General features: G+C 43.1%; 1 protein-coding gene across 1 annotated transcript in view; it reads right to left on the reverse strand.

Annotated features, from left to right (window-relative positions):
- Nucleotides 1–3,979: 3,979 nt before the first annotated feature.
- Nucleotides 3,980–22,174, reverse strand: part of PPP1R2 (protein phosphatase 1 regulatory inhibitor subunit 2) — an 18,755-nt gene continuing 560 nt past the window's right edge. Inside the window, exons 2-5 of the mRNA XM_026650145.2 lie at nucleotides 21,496–21,576; nucleotides 21,061–21,167; nucleotides 18,998–19,189; nucleotides 3,980–5,487 (exon numbers count right to left, since the gene is read on the reverse strand). Coding sequence (XP_026505930.1) covers nucleotides 5,420–5,487; nucleotides 18,998–19,189; nucleotides 21,061–21,167; nucleotides 21,496–21,576 — 448 coding nt within the window. The 3' untranslated portion in view covers nucleotides 3,980–5,419. The remainder of the gene's footprint in view (nucleotides 5,488–18,997; nucleotides 19,190–21,060; nucleotides 21,168–21,495; nucleotides 21,577–22,174) is intronic.

Genomic DNA, 22,174 nt, shown 5'->3' on the forward strand with positions numbered 1-22,174 from the left:
TTGGCCTGGTGTCTGCACTGCTGTGAGGGAGGAGGTAGTTCACCCCAACTGACCAGGCGAGAGGGGAGCCTTGCCCCACCCACTCTGCAAGGCCCATGGCCCCAATCCCATAGGGACACAGTGACAAGACTTATTCCCAGGACGGCTTCCTCTCAATATCGCCTAGGCACGTGTGCGTTGCGTGTGTATACAGGTATCAGAACTTTCAAAATCCTAACGGGCCATGCCTTGTGACAGGGTGGGCTGACAGCCATGGGGCAGACTACCATACACACTGTTTACTCCACAAACACCAAGGATGAGGGATTAGCCTAAGGAAACAAAATCCAGTATGGTAGAAGGAGGCCACAATCCTCCATGCTGGCAGCAACAGCTGTAATGCTACAGGATAACCAGGCAGATTCCCCACCTGCATCAATATAGAATCACAGAATATCAGGGTTGGAAGGTACCTCAGGAGGTCATCTAGTCCAACCCCCTGCTCAAAGCAGGACCAATCCCCAATTAAATCATCCCAGCCAGGGCTTTGTCAAGCCTGACCTTAAAAACATCTAAGGAAAGAGATTCCACCACCTCCCTAGGGAACCCATTCCAGTGCTTCACCACCCTCCTAGTTTTTCCTAATATCCAACCTAAACCTCCCCCACTGCAACTTGAGACCATTACTCCTTGTTCTGTCATCTGGTACCACTGAGAACAGTCTAGATCCATCCTCTTTGGAACCCCCTTTCAGGTAGTTGAAAGCAGCTATCAAATCCCCTCTCATTCTTCTCTTCTGCAGACTAAATAATCCCAGTTCCCTCAGCCTCTCCTCATAAATCATGTGCTCCAGCCCCCTAATCATTTTTGTTGCCCTCCGCTGGACTCTTTCCAATTTTTCCACATCCTTCTTGTAGTGTGGGGCCCAAAACTGGACACAGTACTCCAGATGAGGCCTCATCAATCTCAAATAGAGGGGAATAATCATGTCCCTCGATCTGCTGGCAATGCCCCTACTTATATAGCCCAAAATGCCATTAGTTTTCTTGGCAACAAGGACACACTGTTGACTCATATCCAGCTTCTCGTCCACTGTAACCCCTAGGTCCTTTTCTGCAGAACTGCTGTCTAGCCACTCGGTCCCCAGCCTATAGCAGTGCATGGGATTCTTCCGTCCTAAGTGCAGGACTCTGCACTTGTCCTTGTTGAGCTAGGCAGCATGGTAGGTGCAGAAGTACGTACATAGGCTACCATATTGTTGAGATGGCAGAGAAGCTGCCATACAGACCATAACTCCACCAGGTTTGGTGTAACTCAGTGAGATACCATGTCATTAGAGGGTTTTTTTTTTAATGACACTACAACACAATTATAAAGTAGGACTAAATATCCCCCTCATCTGTGGAGCTCCAACATCAATTTCAGTAGCCAGCTGTGATACCCAGATCTGACAAAAACTGCCAATTTTCTCTTTTAAAAAACCCTAGAAGTCAGAATCTGATTTTCCTAATATTAGAAGGGAGCAGTGGCAGGTATAATTTACTTTGCATCTCACATTTAAGACTGGTTGTGAAGTGGGAAAAGTCACTAAATTTGAGAAATTACTATGAAACAGCAACTATAAAAACAGGTTAAAATATTTTGAGGAAGAGGACCTATACAAATCAAATAGTTTAACACAAGATACTAGGTTATGAAAAGAAATTCAGATTTCAATAAACAATTCCATCAGTGGGTTAAAGCCAAAAGAATGTTCTTAATGAACAATTTAAATGATGCTATTTGCACAAGAGTCTAGTATAAAGTTTATTTACAGAAACTTATTTCTCCAGCAACTGACATCTTGTATTCATTTTACAAACAAAAGGTTTAAAAAATAAATGTAGAAAATACTTATCATGCAAAGTGTTGCAGAACAGTTTCTTAGGAGCACTATTCTCCAATTTCTAAGTAAATAGTCGTAACATTCTGTCTCTGCTTTTATACACCACATTGCAGTACTCAGCACCCGACAACCACCATGGTATTACAAGTCCATAAGCAATCTTACTATCTTCTTCCTATTAGACAAGCCAAGGAGACTTTTTTCCTTTTCCTCTCCTTTTCCCCACCTCTCAAAAGGTGGGCTATTTTTCAATATGGCAGATTTACAACAAATGGCAGGTACCTTGTACAGTTTTTTTTAAAAAAAAACTATATATACTGCATTGTAATAATCACAAGTTTTTAAACAAATTTACTTAATTTTAGCCTTTAAAATGTCTTGAGATAGTGGTGTGGATAAAGCCAAGTAATCCCAGTTCCAGATTGAAACTACTTTTAAGAAACATCAAGTTGTGCCTAAAGCAAATGAAATGAACCAACCACAAGCAATAAAACAGAAAATATACACACAATCATATTTATATAGTGATGGCAAGTTTTAAAGATGATCCTCTATATTATATTTTCTTTACAAATAAAAACCCACTTAAGAAAAAGATAGATTTGTATTTCAGTTGTACTTAATTTATCTCTAATTGAGGTATCAGGGAGATCATGCATAGCTTGTTTTTGAAGAGCCCTTAGTCATCAAAGGGCCTATGAACCCAAAACAACAAGTTGCTCAAAGTTAATGAAAGCTAGGGGTGCATCAGCAATTCAAGATAACCCCCCCGCCAAGATGGCACAGCCCACCCGTACCTGGTGTTTTATGGCTTGTCATGGAAAACAGATTCTTTTTAGGATCTACCTTTGTTTATTGAAAAGTAAACAATGTGTGTATATAAATAAAATCCTTCCCAGGTAGTACTGAGGATGCTAACAGCCCTCCTTGGGGCATTAGCTGTAAATGCAATTCTGTACAAGCAAGAATGGAAAAGGGCGGGGGGGGGGGCGGCGACGACAAAAGAGAACAAGTGGCTTAAACTGCTCACTTTTTGGCCCAAAGTAGTCTATAGAAACTGCCATGTTTGACACTGAATGATAGACAGCACATGCAACATTGAAACTGTAGCTTCACTGCTATGGAGTGAGTCAACACCATTCAGCAGCTGTTTAAGCTCCTTTCTTGTAACTGGACAATGTGTTCGTAAGTAATGTCAACCCATCCACAGAGCAGCCCTGTAAATCTAACAAACCAACAATATAAACTGCCACATTTAGGAAGACAAGCACAGCAAAGAACAGACACATCCTGGCTCTTGTTTTGGCAGTGGGAGGAGAGGAGAGGGGAAGGAAGGGAACGCCATCCTTCATGGACACAGGTGTCTAGCAGTTAGTGCTTTCTTATATAAACGGATGCTAAAAATTCTCATCTGTCAAGAGAACTGGAGCAGTTCTAATCCTTGAGTGCTATGTACCCTTCAACTCCTGAAGTTAATCAAGCTAATGGATGTCAGCTCCCACTAATTACCTCACCTCTCATGGGAGCCCCAGCATCTCAGGATTTAGCCAAAAGTGACCAGAATCAAGTATCAGTCAATATGCTTGCAATTATAACTGATCTTTTTAAAAAAGGAAAAAAGACTGACTGGAAAAACAGTAGCAAATAAAGCAACTATTTTTCATATAATCAAGCAAAAACAGATGCATCACTCAATCTCTCCTTACTTCCAATTAATGGAAAAGACAATTTTAGCCAGAAATCAAACCAGATTATGAGGTTTTTGTTTGCCTTTTCATGATTGAGCCTTTAGGATTCAAGTTTTCAAATTTTCACTCCGCAACCATGAGGGCTAGAAATTTTTTTATTAATCATAATGAAACTTGAAATTCTCACTAATCACACAAATCCAGGAGCTGGGGCTAAGAAATACTAAACATTACAAGAGCTGGCAACATAGCTATCTACAAAACGGAACATTAACCAGAGACTTAGGAATCCACACACTAATTTGGTATAGCTCACCCGCACACTTTTGGGTGATTCAGTCTACTGAAACATTCCACGTGATTATATTTTTCCAGTGATAAATATGGCATTCTAGTGTTTCAGAAACGCTCACACGTGAGTTCAAAATAATTGTAAAGTAACTTTTTCATTCTTTTATTCAGACTTCACAAATACAGTGGACAGGAAGTCATTTTAAAATAGGTCCGTATAATTATGGATTTTTGGAAGGTATCAAATTTAGTTCAAATTTAAGAGAAATACAGACATAATTGAATACAAAATATTCCATGACCAACCCACAGCTTTAAGTGTACTTCATTTGCAGAATAAAACCAAGTGCTACTCTGAATACTAGTACATCCACACCATAGTCAAGATCTTTTGAGTGGGATGTTATTGTTTACAGTAAACTGCAGGTTCAGAACTCTCTCTCCATCAGGGCTATAGAACCACACTGTTAACAGCACGTAAATTATACATTATATGACAACCTCCCTTCTGTTCTTCCAAATAGCCTTCATCTTACAAAAGCAGCTGCTGCAAGTTACATTGGATCAGGAAATTTCTAAACCAGTGGTTTTCAATATACAGATTACAAGTCCCAAGAAGGAATTAGGTCATCAGCAGTTACCTAGGTGGAGTGGAAGGCTGGCATGATACAAAGCTACGCCATTCCATCTCCCTAGTACTGACGTAGATTTGCTCACACAACTACTTATCCTCAGATGCTAGCAGCATAAGTTCATGTCACAGCAAGTCAGAAGGTGCAAAGGATTCTAAGGCAGATCTGAAGGGAATCAGTAGAGAGTGACGTTTGGGGGGCCTGAAGTGGAAAATATTGGAGAGAAGTTTGGAGATCTGAACAGATAAATAAGGAAAGTTCCAAAACCCATCTATCCCCAAGGGAAGAGATCATCACAATTCGATGCAAAATCAATGTCTGCACATCTCTAGTGTACAAATATCCCACCAGTTGTTAGTGTTGTCTTAATCAGGAACTAGTAACCTATTCCAAACAGATTTCTTTTTAAACCACAAAAATAATTCAGCTCTTCTCTTATAAAGATTGAGAAAATATGAGTCATGACATACTGACATCTAGATTAACAGGTCAGAAAAATTCTACAAAAAGTTACACTACTAAAATAATCCCTTTTTAACTGCTAAATTCACCTGATAATACATATCAACCTGTAATTTACTGTACTGTTTGGCTCTTGAATTCCAAAACCCTTCTACTACAAGAGATACCACATCTAGAACAGTGTCAAATAAATAATCAACAAAACCAAAGATACTGATTTTTTGTATGTTTTAAAGCATGTGGAGTGACAATATGCTATGCAAGTTAATTTGTCAAATTTCTGGTTTGATGGATTATGAAGCAGTACTCTCCATGAAATACTAGGCACAAGAATAACCAGTTAGGCAGCTTTTCTGCCTAATATAAAAGAGTCTGTAAAGTTAACATTCTTGGCAATACAACACTATAACTGATATGCCTCTCAATACTTAAGATTCGCAAAACCATGAAGCACTGTATAAGTTTGTAGCTTTGACAAGCAGTTACAGTTCTGGACAGATTTCTTCTATGATGTGCGCTCTATTCTCCAGCTGGTCACTAGTAGCATGTGCTGTATAACAGAAAAAAGGAGAGAGATTACAAAACAGATTTAAATATTCATGGTTTGAACCACATGCACTCACAAGGCCTTCCTCTGTTGCCACAAAGAGCAGAGGTAACATTTGGCAACCCTGAAACATTTGACTCAGGATATGTCTACACTGCAATGTAAGCCTAGGGTTTGAACTCAGACTCAAGCCTACCCCGTCCCCTTCCATCTACATACAAATTGTGCTAATCCAGGGTTCCAGGACCCCATCAGCGTGGAGGGTCCGACCCAGGTCAAGCCAGGACCCAGGTGCAAGCCCTTTTACTTTGCAGTGTAGATGCAGCAAATGAGTGTAGATTATCAAGACCTAGGTTAACAAGCCCAGGGTCTGTTAACTCAAGTTCCACTAACCCTGGGCTTACGTTGCAGTGTAGACATACCCTCCGCAACCTGCATTTTTTTATAACACAAAAATAACATGTGGAGATATACCTATCTCATAGAGCTGGAAGGGACCCCGAAAGGTCATCGAGTCCAGCCCCCTGCCTTCACTAGCAGGACCAAGTACTGATTTTTGCCCCAGATCCTTAAGTGGCCCCCTCAAGGATTGAACTCACAACCCTGGGTTTAGCAGGCCAATGCTCAAGCCACTGAGCTATCCCTCCCCCCTTTTCTGGGACCTCAGCCACTACCAAACCCCTCCCAAATAGTTCACTTTATTTTCATCCTAAAATGCTGAAAAAAAACGCACCTCTTAGCACATACACAGTGCAGCAAAGATCCTATGTTCTCATGTGCTATGTGGGACCCTGATATATCCTATAAAATTTCTTAGAAGCTACTCATTTGCAGAGCCCAAGATACACGATTCCTGAAACATAAGCATACTTATCACTTTTTAGCTCAATCCTGGGTGGACCTACTATATAGAGTTTTGCAATGAAGCAGCACAGTACTATAGTGAAAGGCTGCATAAGTATAGTTACAATTAACACATGCCCTCAATTGCTATTTCAGCCTCACCATGCTATATGAATTAAAGAAACTAGCACATCACCCATGACTTCTAAAATTTTCCTTAAAGGATTTCTGAATCAGACACACCCAAATTTCAGCTCCACACAATATTATGGAAGAAACTTTTGTATTAAACACGCACAATACATCAAAAGAATTATCTTAATTCAACCCCATAAGTAACTGTAACACCATCTTGCAAATCCCAGAGGACTTAAGAAAATACCAAGAAACAATGCTTCCCACTTACCACCTTAGCAGAATGCAGTCCTAAATAAACATTAATTGGTTCAAAGAAACTGTCTAGTGGCTAGAACAAACAAGGAAACTTAGAACCAAGAATAAGGACTTTTGTCTTTGATAAATGATTTGAAGACCCCAACTTAAAAGGGGTGGGGGGGGGGGGGGGAGGAGGGGAGTGTTAACAGCCTCCAAATGGAGTCTAAGATACAAGGATAAAGTCTTTTGAACAATCAAATGGGGGAGTGATATGATCCTTTGTGGAGCTGATGTGAAGTTTAAAAAAAAGAAAGGCTCCCTGCCCTGACCCCCTTGCTACAGGAAAAGGATTAGGCCTTGGCTACACTTGGGACTTCACAGCGCTGCCACGACAGCGCTGTGAACCGCGAGTGTAGTCACGCCGCCAGCGCTGCGAAAGAGCTCTCGCAGCGCTGTATGTACTCCACCTCTCCGAGGGGAGTAGCTTGCAGCGCTGCGAGGGAGTGTGCAGCGCTGCAGGCTCTTATTACACTGGCGCTTTACAGCGCTGTACTCGCTGCGCTCGGGGGGGGGGGGCGTTTTCACACTCCTGAGCGCAGCAAGTTGCAGCGCTGTACAGTGCCAGTGTAGCCAAGGCCATAGTCAAGCTGCCAACGCAGCCACATCTAACCTACAAAACCTTGCTACAGGGCAAAGCTTTGACTACAGTCACTAAACAAAATTTTCCACAGCCGCATGAATTCCATACAATAGAAGTTTGTGACTCAGTCCTGAGCAGATTTTAGATCTATAAAATAAAGTTTCCCGTGCTTAATAGGTTATTCAAAACAATACAGTGGTCTATTGTAGACCGACCAGAGTAAAACAAACCAGACTGTCCTTCACAGAAAAGTGACAATGCCTCCTCTGAGGAGGGCCAGTTTAGGCACCTAAAGCTTGCCAGCCAAATATGCCAGGCTAATTAGACCACAGCAAGCCAGGCCAAGATGATCTCCCCTTTCAAAGACAGGAACAATCGGACTGGTATCCCACCTAGCCTTTTGGAAATAAGCCTAGGTTGTGTAGCAGATGTAAACAGACCAGTGAGAACTGGAGCCCAAACTCAGAGCCCAGGCTATAAACCTCAGCAAGGACAAAAGCGTAACTAGGGGCCCTATTGTTTCTAGAGGGAAAAAATCAATGAACAATTGCATTGGGAGCTGCCTATATGGCACCCAGTTCTATCCAGGACTCTGATCTGCAGAGGGGAGATTTCAGAGGGCACACAGTACAACTGCGGTTTTCCCATTTTATCTCTGGTATGAGTATTTTGGAACCTGAGTCAGTCAAGCCTATAATTGATAAGGGCCACTCTTCAATTAGCAGGACCTGGGATGGAGCTTGAGTAAGACCAATATCCCTTTAAGACCTCAGTTCTGGTGATACACTTGCCTCACCTTTTGACAATGCAGAAAAAGGACACTGGACAGGTAGGGTTAAAACTCATTAATCTCTGGATAAAACAGAAGGAAGAGAGCATAGGGTGGGAGTGGTATAAAAAAGGATGACGGGATAGTCATGAACATAATGTCACATGTTTGCCAATGGACTCTGCCACTCCCTGGAGTCCTAACCAAGAGGAAATGTTGAAGACACTGTTTTACTCCGCTTTTTCACAAAAGCACAGATGAAAAGTCCAGATCTTCACACCCAAATATAACTGAATCAGCTTCCTAAGACAGAGACTTTAGACAGCCAAATCATTCCCCCAGGAGAGTAAGAGATACCCCACACTTACACACCATGGGAGAAGAGAAAAAATTAGAAGACTCTGCTAGATCTATATGCCATCTCAGAGATATGACAGATGAATGAGAAACCTCATCAACAGACTCTCACTGGTATAATGTGAATTAAGAAAAGCCACAGGCTCAACAGAAATTTGACTAAAAGCCAACACAGGAAAAAGTACAGGATGTATCAGTTTCCTTACTAGCCAAAACAGAAGATGCCTTATCAGAAACTTTGGGTGGAGACTATTATACGGACTCAGATTTTAAGCCCATAAGTAATTACTATGAAACTTAGTCTTACCTCCCACATAACAGGCCACAGAATTTCACCCAGTAAATCCAGCAATGGAAGAAGTTAGCCTTCCTTGCTATGTAAGCCTAATATTTGTACGCTATAGAGCCTAACAACTTGCAGCTGAACTAGAGTAGATCTTTTAGAAAGACATCAATGTGGGCACTCTTTTGCAGCTATTTGGATCCTGATCCAGAAGAGTTGTGAAACACTCTTATGAGTCCAAAGATGCAGCCTTGGGAATAAGATCAATAGCACTTTGATTGAGTTCCAGAAAGATCTAATCTAATAAATAATGACCAGTTACCCAACTGAACAGCATGTCTAAAGCAAGGAGATTAACAAAGCTGGTAAAAATGCAAGGATGAAGTCTGTAAAACAGCAGCTATTTTAGCCCTGTGGAAATTTGTCCCAGATTTATGATTATGATGCAAGCAGTTTTCTTGTCCAAACACAATGTTTTAAGGCCATATAGGATGACCTATAGGGATACCATCTCCAGTAGGCTCACTTCAACAAAATGCGGGGGGGGAGAGAGAGAGAGAAGGGAGTTATTTTGGTCTGAGAGTTTCTGGAAAAAAAACCAGTTACTTACCTATACAGTAATTGCTGTTCTTCAAGAGGTGTGTGCAGATATACATTCCACTGCCGGTATGTGTGTGCCTGGAGTTGGAAGCTATTGCCAGCAGTACCACTAGGTGACGTATGCGCCCCTACTCTCCTTGTACACTAAAATGAGGGCATAAAAGGGGTGTGATTGCAGCTTCCCTCTCTATTTCCTGGCACCACCAGATATCTAAATGTCTGAAGTAGAGGGGAAGATGGGAAGGTCATTGAACGTATACGTGCACATCTCGGAGAACAAGAGTTACTGAACAGGTAAGTAACAGTTTTTTCTCTCCTTTGAGTGATTGGGCACATATATATTCCATTGCAAGTGACTCACCAGCAGTTCCTTCCCAGGCGGCAGGACTGTGGATTATATGGAAAGAGACAGTAACATTGCTTTGCTGAAGTGGGCATCAACTCATGAAGATGGAGTAATAGCCTAGTGTCTCGAGAAGGTACGTACAGATGACCACATTGCTGCCTTGCAGGTGTCCACTACATGAAATGTTGCTCAGGAAGGCTGAAGAAGTGGACTGAGCCCTTGTAGAGTGGTTGTCATCCCTGGGGAAGGTGAGACTTTAGCAAGCTCACAGTAAAGTAAAATGCATTCCAAAATCCAATGGGAAATGTGTTGAGCTGTAACTGGTTGACATTTAACTGTCTCAGCACAGGCCACGAAGTCTGGGGAAGGATCTGAACTACTTTGTGCAGTCCAAGTAGAATGCCACAGCTCAGTGAACATCCAAGGTGCAATCTTTCTTTAGTTTTGGATGTGTGGGGTTTCGGGAAAAATACTGGAAAATGGATGCTTTGATTAAGATGGAAACCTAACACTAGAATAAATTTAGGGTGCTGCCTAACAGAAAATTTCTCTTTATGGAAAACCATAAAAGGAAGGTCAGCTAGGAGAGCCTGAAGTTCTGAAACTCTCTTTGCAGATGTGACTTCCACCCAAAATGCTGTTTGGAGAGATGATAGTGGTAAAGAAGTTGTTGCCAGAAGTGGAAGGGGGAATCCATAAATCTGTATAGGACTAGAGTGAGATCCCATGAAGGTACTGGATCAAAACAGAAGGATAGACGTTGGCTAGATTAGTGGTTTTCAAACTTTTTTTCTCGGGACCCAGTTGAAGAAAATTGTTGATGTCCGTGACCCACTGGAGCTGGGGATGAAGAGTTTGGGGAGGGGAGAGACTCAGGGCTGGGCCAGAGGGTTGGGGTGAGGGGGTGAAGGCTGTGGGGTGGGGCCAGGAATGAGGGGTTCAGGTGTGGGAGGGGGCTCAGGGCTGGGGATTGAGGTGCAGGAGGGGGTCAGGGCTCTGGGCTGGGGGTGCAGGAAGGGGTTCCAGGTTTGGGAGGGCTCAGGGCTGGGGCAGGGGACAGAGATGCAGGGTTGGGGTGCAGACTTACCTCTGGCGGCTCCCGGTCAGCGGCGCAGCGGCAGGCTTCCTGCCTGTCCTTGCACCGCAGACCGCGCTGCACCTGAAGCGGTCAGCAGCAGGTGCGGCTCCTAGGCAGAGGCACGCAAGCAGCTCTGCCCGGCTCTTGCCCACAGGCACCGCCACCCCCAGTTCCCATTGGCCGGTTCCCGGCCGACTGGAGTGTGGAGACAGTGCTCAGGGCAGGGAAAGCGCATGGAGCCCCATGGCCCCCCTGCCTAGAAGCCGGACCCGCTGCTGGCCGCTTCCGGGGCGCAGTGTGGTGTCGGAGCAAGTAGGCACTAGCCTGCCTTAGCTGGGCAGCACCAACGGGACTTTTAACGTCCTGGTCAGCAGTGCTGACCAGAGCGACCCAGTGCCTGACATGCCGCGACCCAGTACTGGATCGCAACCCTAACTTTGAAAAATGCTGGGCTAGATCCTTTGGAAATCTAGAAATCAAAAGGTGTGAAAAGATTGAAAAGCCATCCACGGGGGTGTACTGCAGAGACAGAAGCCAAGTGGACTCTTATTGAACTAACTGAAAGGCCAGATGATATCAGAAACAAGAGGTAATCTAGTATGTGTCTAATTTCAGTGTAATGAGGCAATAACTGGTGAGATTCTGCCCAGATCAAAAACTTCTTCCATTATGCAACATAGGTGGTTCTGGTAGAGTCCTTTCTTCTGCTCACCAAGATGGTGTGGACCTCTTGGGAGAATAATCTTTCATGAGTATTCAACCAGAAATCATCAATGTGGCGAGGTGGAGAGATTAGATACTGGGTCGCGGAGACCTGATCTAGTTTTCAGACAGGAGATCCTCAACTTGGGGTAAAGTTACTGGTGGCCAGATGGAGTGCTGATGTAGGTACGTGAAACAATACAGTCTTGGCCAAGCTGGTGCCACAAGAATTAATGTCGTCTTTTCTCTTTTCTGTTTCCTGAGTATCCTTGGAATGAGATGAGATGGAGGGAATGCACAGAGCAATGATGGACCAGGAGAGAAGAAAGGCATCTGTCACTGAACCAGCCCTGCCACAGCCCACCCCGAAGCAAAATCTGCTGCATTTGTTGTTGAGGTTGGTCACAAATAAGTCTATTATTGGATATACCCACTGTTGGAAGATCTGAAAGAGAATATCCTTCTTTACTGACCATTCATGTTGTTCATAAAGCCCCCACTTGAGGCAATCTTCAGTAGTGTACCTCAATCCTGACAGACTTTTAACAAGACCTTGTTTCTTGTGCAGAGATTCCACAGGTGGATCGCTTCTTGGCACAGCTGAGACAACCTTGTACCTCCCTGCTTGCTGTCCATGAGAACATGAACCAAATAGGCTCAAATAGCAGCTCAGAGCTCCAACACATTTATGTGGAGCAAGTACTACCGACATTACCAAACAGCTTATGCCTGGAGATGACTGAGGTGCATCCACCAAAAGCTATGGGGTCCATCTGTTACAAGGGTCATAGTCTGTTCCAGTGTCAGAGAAAGAACCATTTTGCAGACATTGAGGGTCCAACCCCAATTCCAGGGACTGAAGCACTCATTCAGGTACACAAATCAGCATGTCCAATTGGCCAGCCTTGCAGACATCTGAAGTGAAGTCCAACATGCAGAGACACGTATGTGCACAAGGTCATGTGCCCCAGTAGTTGTAGACAGAAGCAAGCTGTTGTCCATGGGTTGGATTTAAGGCTTCCAGACAGACACTATGGACTGAAACTTGTCCATTCGAAGGTAAGCCCTGGAGGCTGGAGCATCAAGCACTGCCTCTTATAATAATTATTCATTGTGTTGATTGTAATGTTGATTTGCCTACATTCAGTTTCTTGCCTACACAAGAAAACAGCTGTCTCATGACAAGGATGCAATTTTGGACATGAGTGATTGATCTTCCCCAAACCAGACAATCATCCAGGTTAGGAAATATCTGGACACGTAGGCAGCACAGATAGGCCACTACCACCATCATACACTTGTGAACATCCTTCAGGCCAATGATAACCCTAAGGGAAGCACTGTGTACTGGGAGTGGCAAAGATACTTCTTGTGGCAAGGATGTATTGCCACACAAAATAAGTCTCCTACAAATCACGGGCAGTATACCATTTTCCAACCACTCAGGAAGGGATAATGGAAGCAAGGGTGATCATCCTGAACTTATTTATCTTAATGAACCGGTTGAATTTTTGTAGAACTAGAATGGGTTGAAGACCAGGAAATCAGGAAGTACCAGGAACAGACACCTTTCCCTCTGTGTTAGTAGGGAACTCCTATTATTCCCAATTCTAAAAGAGACTGCACTTCCTGAAGCAATACAGTCTTGTGAGATAGGTCCATGGTAAGGGACAGGAGGGAGCTGAACCGGATGACATGTCCCTCCTTTACATAGGGAGGGAGGTGAGATATGGTCAGTGTGTTGTCCTTGATCGAGCAGTCAAAACAGCTGCTTGAAAGCGGAAGTCGTCTGATGAGAAGGGCCCACTGTGGATGATGCTGACTAGCAACATCTAGGAGGCTTAGGCCTTCTTTCGAAGATGTCTGAGACCTCTGCGGATACAAGCCTCTGTAGTACAACTGAGGTTTAAACTGTTTCCTCTTTGTTACTGTGGTGTAAACCCCCACTAAAAGAAGGGTGGCACAGGAATCTTTTAAGGTGCGCATGGAGTCACTGGTTGTCTGGGAAAACAGTTTGAATCCCTTGAAGGATAAGTCTTCTATTGTATTTTGCAGCTTCCTCAGGACACAAGAGGCTGCAGACAAGAGCCTTCAATTAAGATGGCTGCAGCCATGGAGCATGAGGCAGTGTCAGCAATGTTGATGGCCACTTGAAGTGATGAACAGGTAGCGAAGTTTCCTTCAGAAACTATGGCCAAGAGCTGTCCTCAGTACTCCTCAGGCAATCTGTCTGCAAATTTGGAGACCGCTGACCAATTAGCAAAGGTGTATTTAAAACAGTAGTGCCTGGTAATTTGACACTCTTCTGAAGACTGGCTGTGGTGCAGGCCTTCCTGTCATTTAAGTCCAGCCTTTTAAAATCCCTGACTTTACAGTGGCCCCGGAATGAGACAGCCTGGAATACTCATTAGCAGCCATGACCATGAGAGAGTCTAATCAGGTGGGCAAAGAAATAACTGAAGTTTTGCTAAGGAACGTGATAGCCTCTGTCCGCTTGTTTGGCAGTGGGTGGGACAGAGGCTGACATTTGCTGGAGGGTTTTGGCCAGTTCCAGCAAGGCTGGAAAGGGTGACCCTTTCCGGGGCATGGCTCTGTAAGATATCTAGCTACCTGTGTCAGTTATTTTTTGCAAGCTCTGCCCACACTCCCAGAGATGTTGCCACCCTTCTCATAAGGTCCTGGAACACTTTAAAATCCTCCAGAAGAAAAATAGATGTTGACTTCTGGGAGACAGCCTCTTCTGGAGAAGATGAAATATTTGGTGGGGGAGCAGGGAGAGAACATCTAGAGGTTCCTCTAGTATTGCCCAGTCTTTTGTAGGCTCCAACAAGGGAGGAGGCCAAGGAATGGTAGAAGGGGCTTCCCTAGAGGTCCCTGGTATGGGTGAAGGTGATCTCCTTTTAAACTCTGGTGGAGGTCTAGACCCTACTGGAGTAGTCCAAGATGCCCAGTACGGCTATTCTCTTGGGGATATTCTACACTTCATACTGCCCAATGTGGTGGGTGCCACACCAGGGCCTCCTTGTAAGAGAGCCAATCATAACTTTTAGATTTGGTATCCCTGGAGAGAGGTCTGCAATGTGACTTAGGAGACCTCAGAGGAGACACTGGTTTCTTGTGGCCCAAGTCCAAAGAGAAGATGTAACTCTCCTCAGTAAACACAAGAGGTGGTCATGGAGCTCTTGGTGCTGCCCTAATGGCACTGACACAAAGGAAGTGTCCGAGGGAGCTCAAAGTGGTCAAGGCAGCTGAAATGCAGACAGATAGGTTGGTGCCAATGGTACTGGGGAAGAATGAAGAAGCCAGTGAAAGAGATGAAGCCGTGCTGGTAAACACAGACTGTGCAGACACTGACACCACTGGTGACGGATGCTGTAACAAAGGAGAGTCTGATACCTGCAAACATAAGAGGTCCATCACTGCAAGGAAGGCCAGCGAAGTTGACTGCACCAAAGAGGTAATTTTTCAGCCACCTGAGCCGACAGTGCCAGAGCCAATGGCAATAGTGAAGACACCGGTCTCGATGGTCCTGGTGAGCAATGGTGCCTGCAACCAGACCTCAAGTCAGCAGAGCATTTACTGGAGGCTTGTCTGAGAGATGAAGAGTGGGACTTTGACTGTCTGTGAGACTCAGCTGATGGAAGCTTACAGCACTTTGAGGAAGCCACTTGGGATGATGAAGAGTAGCGTTTCTCTCTGAATTTTGGTCTCAAAGCTGTGCACGTTTTGTAAATGGAGAGTCTGTCCTCTTGTGGTCAGGGTCCAGCTCCGAAGAAGACTTCTCTTTCTTTGTTGTGGTATGGAAGGAGGTACAAACTGAAGGTCTCCCCCACCTTGACAAATTAAGCAGATTTTGTACCTACCTGTGACAGGGATCATGGTCCTGCAAGTGGCACATTGCTTAAACCCTGGATATTTTTTCATGTTAAATTAATCAGTTCCTGAAACAACATACTATTTAACTATCCTAAACTATACTATACTAAATTTAACTAAAACTATATAAAGTGAGAAGAACTCTTTAGAGAGGCTAGTGAACCAAAGCTAAATAGCTACGGGGAGCTGCTACTCTCACCATAGGCAGTAAGAAGGAACAGAGAGGAGTGGAGACAATGCCCCTTTTATTAATGTCCTCAGCTCAACACAGGAGGAGAGTTTGGGCACGTGCGCCACTTCGTGGTACTGCTGGCAAAATCGCCAACTCAAGTGCATTGAATATATACCTACAGTTGAATGTATATGTCCACGATCACTTAAAGAATAACCAAGAGTTGTTGCCTGCCTGTGGACCTATTAAATCTGAAAGCCTAATTAAGAGCTGTCAGTTCTCTTAACATTAGCCTCATTGCAGACAATTTTCAGAAGGCTGGTAGGAATTTAAGACAGGGACAAGACATTTACTAACACAGGTTTGCTTAAAGTTCATTCCCCTTTTATCATTCCTGCTCCCCCAAAAACTATACATATAATCAGTTACTCAAGGGAGAACTTTCAATCTACCAGCAAAGATAAAAATGAAGAGTTATTGGATTTTAAAGAGAAAAATAATTAGGCAAACGGAGCAAAAGTGAATCAGATATTCAGCCTATTACGTAGAGATTAAAAGGTGAAGTATTTCACTGATTAGGCAAAGTGATATAAATGAAAGAATAAACTAAACTGCAGAAAGTTAAGCAACAAGTTCACAAAAAGGAAAACTCAAGCTGAAATAGTTAGGAGAGTTACTGGACTGGTAAGCTGGTATAAATAAAGTGTTAGAAACGTATACAGTTAATTGGGCACGAGCAGTCAGTCAAGAATTGATAATTACCAGATGCAGCTCAGAAATCAGATTATGAAGCAGGATGGAGTGATGTCAAACAGCAGAGATGGAAAAATGCTGCAAAGGCGTGCCCTTCTTTCCCCTGGAGAGCGCAGCTGGGGAGCGGAGCTGCCTCCCTGCTTTATAGCAGGGAGCAGAAAGAAGATGGCAGCTTCAAGCCACGGAGAAAGGCCATAAAGATGCCTATTCGTGTCCTCCTTTCCCCTGGAGAGTGAAGCTCTAGTAAATAGCCATTATATGGCTTAGGATTATGCATTACTAGGGCCCTACCAAATTTACAGCCATGAAAAACGCATCACGGATCGTGCAATCTGGTCTCCCCCCGTGAAATCTGGTCTTTTGTGTGCTTTTACCCAATACTATACAGATTTCATGGGGGAGACCAGTGTTTCTCAAATTGGGGGTCCTGACCCAAAAGGGAGTTGCAGGGGGGTCTCAAGGCTATTTTAGGAGGGCTGAGATATTGTCACCCTTACTTCTGCGCTGACTTCAGAGCTGGACGGCTGGAGGCCAGAGCCCAGCTCTGAAGGCACAGCCACGGCCAGCAGCAGCACAGAAGTAAGGCTGGCATGGTATGGTATTGCCACCCTTACTTCTGCGTTGGTGCCTTCAGAGCTGGGTGGCCAGACGGTGGCAGCTGCTGACTGAGGGCCCAGCTCTGTGGGCAGCAGCGCAGAAGTAAGGGTGGCAATACCATACCACACCATCCTTACTTCAGACTGCTGCTGGTGGCGGCTCTGCATTCAGAGCTGGACTCCCAGCCTGCAGCTGCCGCTCTCCAGCTGCCCAGCTCTGAAGGCAGCACTGCCGCCAGCAGCAATGCAGAAGGAAGGGTAGCAGTACCGCAACCCCCCTATAATAACTTCGTGACCCCCTCGTGCTTCCCCACAACTTCTTTTTGGGTCAGGACCCCCTACAACTACAACACCATGAAATTTCAGATTTAAATAGCTGAAATCATGACAGTTATGAATTTTTGAATCCTATGACTGTGAAATTGACCAAAATGGACCGTGAATTTGGTAGGGCCCTATGCATTACCATAGAAAGCTAAACAATCAGTGGGTCTGAGAATGATATAAGACGACTTCCCAGGAGCAGTTATTGTGAGCTTTAGTCCCCCAGTAATACATATTGGTACCAAAATTTGTGATTTATAGCCAAGAATTGAAAATAGCAGTGCCAGTCACCTTTCCTGGGGAGGGTGGGAGCCTAGACCATTTCTGTAGAATTTCTCATTTTACAAAAGCCTGTAGTTTATACTGTTGGGAAGAAAACCTTCCAAATATCAACTAGATGTAAACTAACGCAGCACCTTCCAGAGTCTGCTGACAGCTCTAGTGCCTCTGCTACTCACAGCTTTGCCAAGCAGCAGCTCAGCAAGGTTAAGACTTCAGATTCATGGCTACTACAGTCTTGCGAGCACCAGTGAAATGGGGTGGAGGGAGCACACCTCAATTTCATGATGCCCACAGAAGCTGTTTCAAAGAGCTGTGCTGCAGCAAAAGTAGGCACTATAATTCTTAATGGGGAGGACACCCCAAAAACAGTCTGGGGCAAAGGAGCAGAGGGGTATAGTAGTGCAGACAAGAAGCTTAGCGATAGAAAGAGAAAGCGTGCTCGCTCACTCTCTCCCTCCCCCCCACCCCAACAGCTAGAAGTGGGATAAACTTCCTATTTATAAAAAATTGCTAATCAGAAGTTGATACAAAGAATGGAGCCCTGAAACAGATTCCATAAACAGCACCCAGCTAGAAATCACAGAACTCTTCCAGCAGGTGAGATGGCAGGGAGGCTGGTCTTCTCAGTGCAAATACAGAAATGTAAAGTCATTTTATAAAACAGGAAACCACATACCAATGTCCTAACTGCTTAGTTGCAAAGTTGCAGTAATGTTAAGAGGAAGATTTTAGCTAGAATGGTAGAGACCTGCTCTGCTCTACTCTAACACTATATTAGTACGTATGAGGTGTGGTGCCAGCCCACAAGGTAGTATGGCAGCAGAGTGGCAAGCAAGTGCAAAGAGACACTCCTACATGCCCAATAATACATATTGGTATTACGGGGGGGGGGGTAGCTCATTGGTTTGAGTATTGGCCTGCTAAACCCAGGGTTGAGTTCAATCCTTGAGGGGGCCACTTAGGGATCTGGGGCAAAATCAGTACTTGGTCCTGCTAGTGAAGGCAGGGGGCTGGACTCGATGACCTTTCAAGGTCCCTTCCAGTTCTAGGAGATGGGATATCTCCATTAATTTACAATTTATTTATTTAATTTTATTTACAGTGTTTATTTTAGTCATCAGTACAGGTCCTGCTCCCACCTCAGTAAAAGTACTGGCAGCTGCTGCAACAAGGGTCAGCTTGCTCAGTGGAAGTAGGACTGGCTGTAGAGAACTTCTGAAGTGTTTGAAACACATGGGCTTACTTGTCCATTGTGTCACCATGAAGAACCCCTGGGTTTGGGACATCAACAATACGAATTTGGTGTATTTCTAAAGCTAAGAACCTAAATGACAAGATGGTGCCTAGATACTACAATGATGGATGCTATATAAATATAGCATAGGGAAGGAGATATTCTCAGCCTTTGTGGCTACAAACTGAGTGGAAAAGAAGGGTAAACCCCTTTGCTTTTCTGCACTTCTGGCAGTTCAAAGGACCACCATGCTTAAACAGTCCTTTGACTATTAGTTGCTCACCAGGTTCAGGGGTTTCTGTATTCATGTTTTCTACATCTACAGCATCGTGCATCTCTTGATCTTCGTCATCATCCTCATCCTCATCTTCCTCCTCACCATGTAGTTCTTTTGCAATTAGCTGCCTAGCCAATTTGATATTTCGTCCTTCGTTGTAGTGCATTTTTCTCTTCATTTCAAACTGTTTCTTTTTTTCTGTGGAAAGAGCAGGAAAATATTCTTAGATATATTCTTACACTAGTTCTTTGGAAACATTCCAACATATCACTGTTTGCCAGGTAGGAGTTACCTCTCCCAGAGTGTATGTAATCTTTATGTCATTTACGTTATTGTATGTTTTGAATTTAAAATGTTTTCTTTAAGTAAGTCGTTTAAAATACTCTATGGAAGGATTCTGTGTTAGCAAACTATAGCTTAGTGCTCTTCATTACTAGTCAAACTAACAATTAACAAGGTGGCCATAAAAATTTTGCCAAGTGAAAATAAGTCATCTCAGTGGAGTGGGGCACAACTTACTCCTCACATGTCCTTACTAGGGGATTGTCTCTGTTTTGGGAAGATTTAGAGATACAGCCCCGGGAAATATGGGAAGAACAATTATTTAAGAATTAGATTTGTTGCCACTTAATTGCCCGTAAACACTTATGGAGGTGATACTAAGAAAAAAATCCTGATGTATTTTAGTCAGCTTCTTCCCAAAAGAAGGAAATCTGAATGGATTTGAGGGTGTCTTAAAAGACTGACTGCTACTCACCAAATGTAAGTGACTAAATCTGGACCAAACAAAAACACATGGGAACTCTTCGTTCGGGGAATGCAAAGGAATAAGTGATGAAAGACTAACTTCTCTTTAGTCCTATAGACAACTTGACCAAAACACTGCAGAGGCCAGCAGATCAAGCCTTAGAGCTGGCTTAACTTGCTTGCCGGCTAATTGCCAAGAGGCAGCTACCAGGGGCATATTTTCCAAACATAGAAGAAAACCTCTTTCCACCCTTCCCTAAGATCCCAGCCTCTGAACATGTGCCATAGTTTTTCCCTATGAAATAGGTGCCTGCTTAGGGTATGACAATTCACCACAACCATATTAATCTTTGCTTCTTGGCAGCCCCAAGAACCCCTCTAGAAGTGGAGAAGTGGGACCAGAAAAAACGAGGAACAGCAATACCTCTCTGCAGTCAACATCAAACACCTGGGTTTGAAACCCAAGATGTTTTACTTCTTAACCATTCTGTTAAAATGCTATAGTCCAAGTTAATTCAGAGTAGTGTCTGCTTTGAAGCTATCCTGAGACAACCTATTGAGGAATCGCTATGGATACCCTGCTAGCTCCGTCTCCCAGCTGATTCATGGAATTACATTAGCTGGAAAGTGTAGCTGCTTTTCATGCACATTAAGAGGTAAAAGTGCTATATAGATAGCAATAGACAGGTATTAGTAATAAAGTCTAGGGTTGTCAATCTTAGTTAACTCAAGCGATTAACTCAAATTAAAAAATTAGTCATGATTAATCACAGTTTTAATTGCAAATATTTGTAATAAACAATATAAAGTGAGCACTATACACTTTGCATTCTGTGTTGTAACTGAAATCAACATATTTGAAAATGTAGAAAACATCCACAAATATTTAAATAAATAGTATTCTATTATTGTTTAACAGTGCGATTAAAACTGTGATTAATTTTTTTAATCATTTGACAGCCCTAATTAAGTCCAACTGAAAGGTGTGGAGATTAAGGGGTAACCTTCCAAAATAAAACCATCTCTGGGTCAATACACTAGCATTTGTGGAAACTACTCCCATACCCTCATCTTACAAGAGCTCCTCCAAGACAAGTGAGCCTGATCTTTATGAACTTTCTCACAGACTAGTTTAGTAGCTGCAATTTAATCTAACCAAACTTGGAAGTATCCAAGTCAATAAGGAATCTAAGTCACCTCTAGAGAGCTGTTTCTCCATTTTCAGATCACCGCATCTTTCTGATGGATGATACATCTCCTCCTCTTCAGACATTTCTTACTGAAAGAAAAACTATTCAACAACAGAAAAAAATAAAACCTACCTCGTTCTTCAGGCGTTAACTCTTCATCCTCTTCCTCTTCCTCTTCCTCCCTGCACTCTTCTTCTTGAGCTAGAATCTTGGGTCCTTTACCTTCAGCTGCCACTAACCTAACAAAAATGTACACAAAGAAGTGCTGAAGCAGAGTATCAACATCGCATAACAATTAAGTACTTAGCTTGTAGGTATACATAAAAAAAACCTTCTGGTATATATAAAGATACTTTTGTCCATCATTTAGAACTAGTGTCTCATGTTAAGTTCGAACTTATTCTGCAAGAAGTTTTGTTTTCAATGGTGTCACTTGCATAAGAAGCTACTACTCAGCATGAGTAGTCATGGCAAAATCCAACTCTTACTAAAAACGTAACCAAGAAATTACTCCGAAGACAGACAGTTTTAAAATTTTGTCAATATTCTATTGCCAGCACCACTTACTTTTTAGCTAACACATCTGCTGTTACGGGTTCATTCGATTCTGAATCACTCACTGCATCTTCATCATCCTCTCCGACCATACTAGAAAGACAAACATGCAAGAGAATTAACTCTAAACTATCTCTGATAAACATTTTGATCAGTAGTGCAGACATTAGACATCTTTATTTATTTCAGTTCAACTATTCCTTTAAAACTCAATTCCAGGTTTTTCGTTTTCTGGTTTAAATATTTTGATGCAAACAGTTTTGTTTCCTGTTACACAGATACTAAGTCTATTCATCGCAAGACCCTGCAGTGTAATCTACAGATAGAATTCCAAAAATGTGTAAACCTTAAAACATTTAAAGCTTCTCAAAATCAGTTTATCCCCATTCAAAATGCTACAAAATATTCAGCATAAGCCTTTGTTTAAAACATGTAAGATACTTCAAATGTACCCTAAGTTACTGTTATCTCATCCAATATATCACTAACTCATCACTTAAAATTCAGATGGACTACCTGAAGCCTGTCATGCAATCAGCTATAGTTCAAGTAGACAGAGTATCATTCACAAGGTTCAGAGGGGTAGCCGTGTTAGTCTGAATCTTTAAAAGCAACAGAGGGTCCTGTGGCACCTTTAAGACTAACAGAAGTATTGGGAGCATAAGCTTTCGTGGGTAAGAACCTCACTTCT

Source organism: Terrapene carolina, unplaced genomic scaffold, assembly GCF_002925995.2.
Source record: "Terrapene carolina triunguis isolate 2854851 unplaced genomic scaffold, T_m_triunguis-2.0 Scaffold88, whole genome shotgun sequence".
NCBI lineage: Eukaryota > Metazoa > Chordata > Testudines > Emydidae > Terrapene > Terrapene triunguis.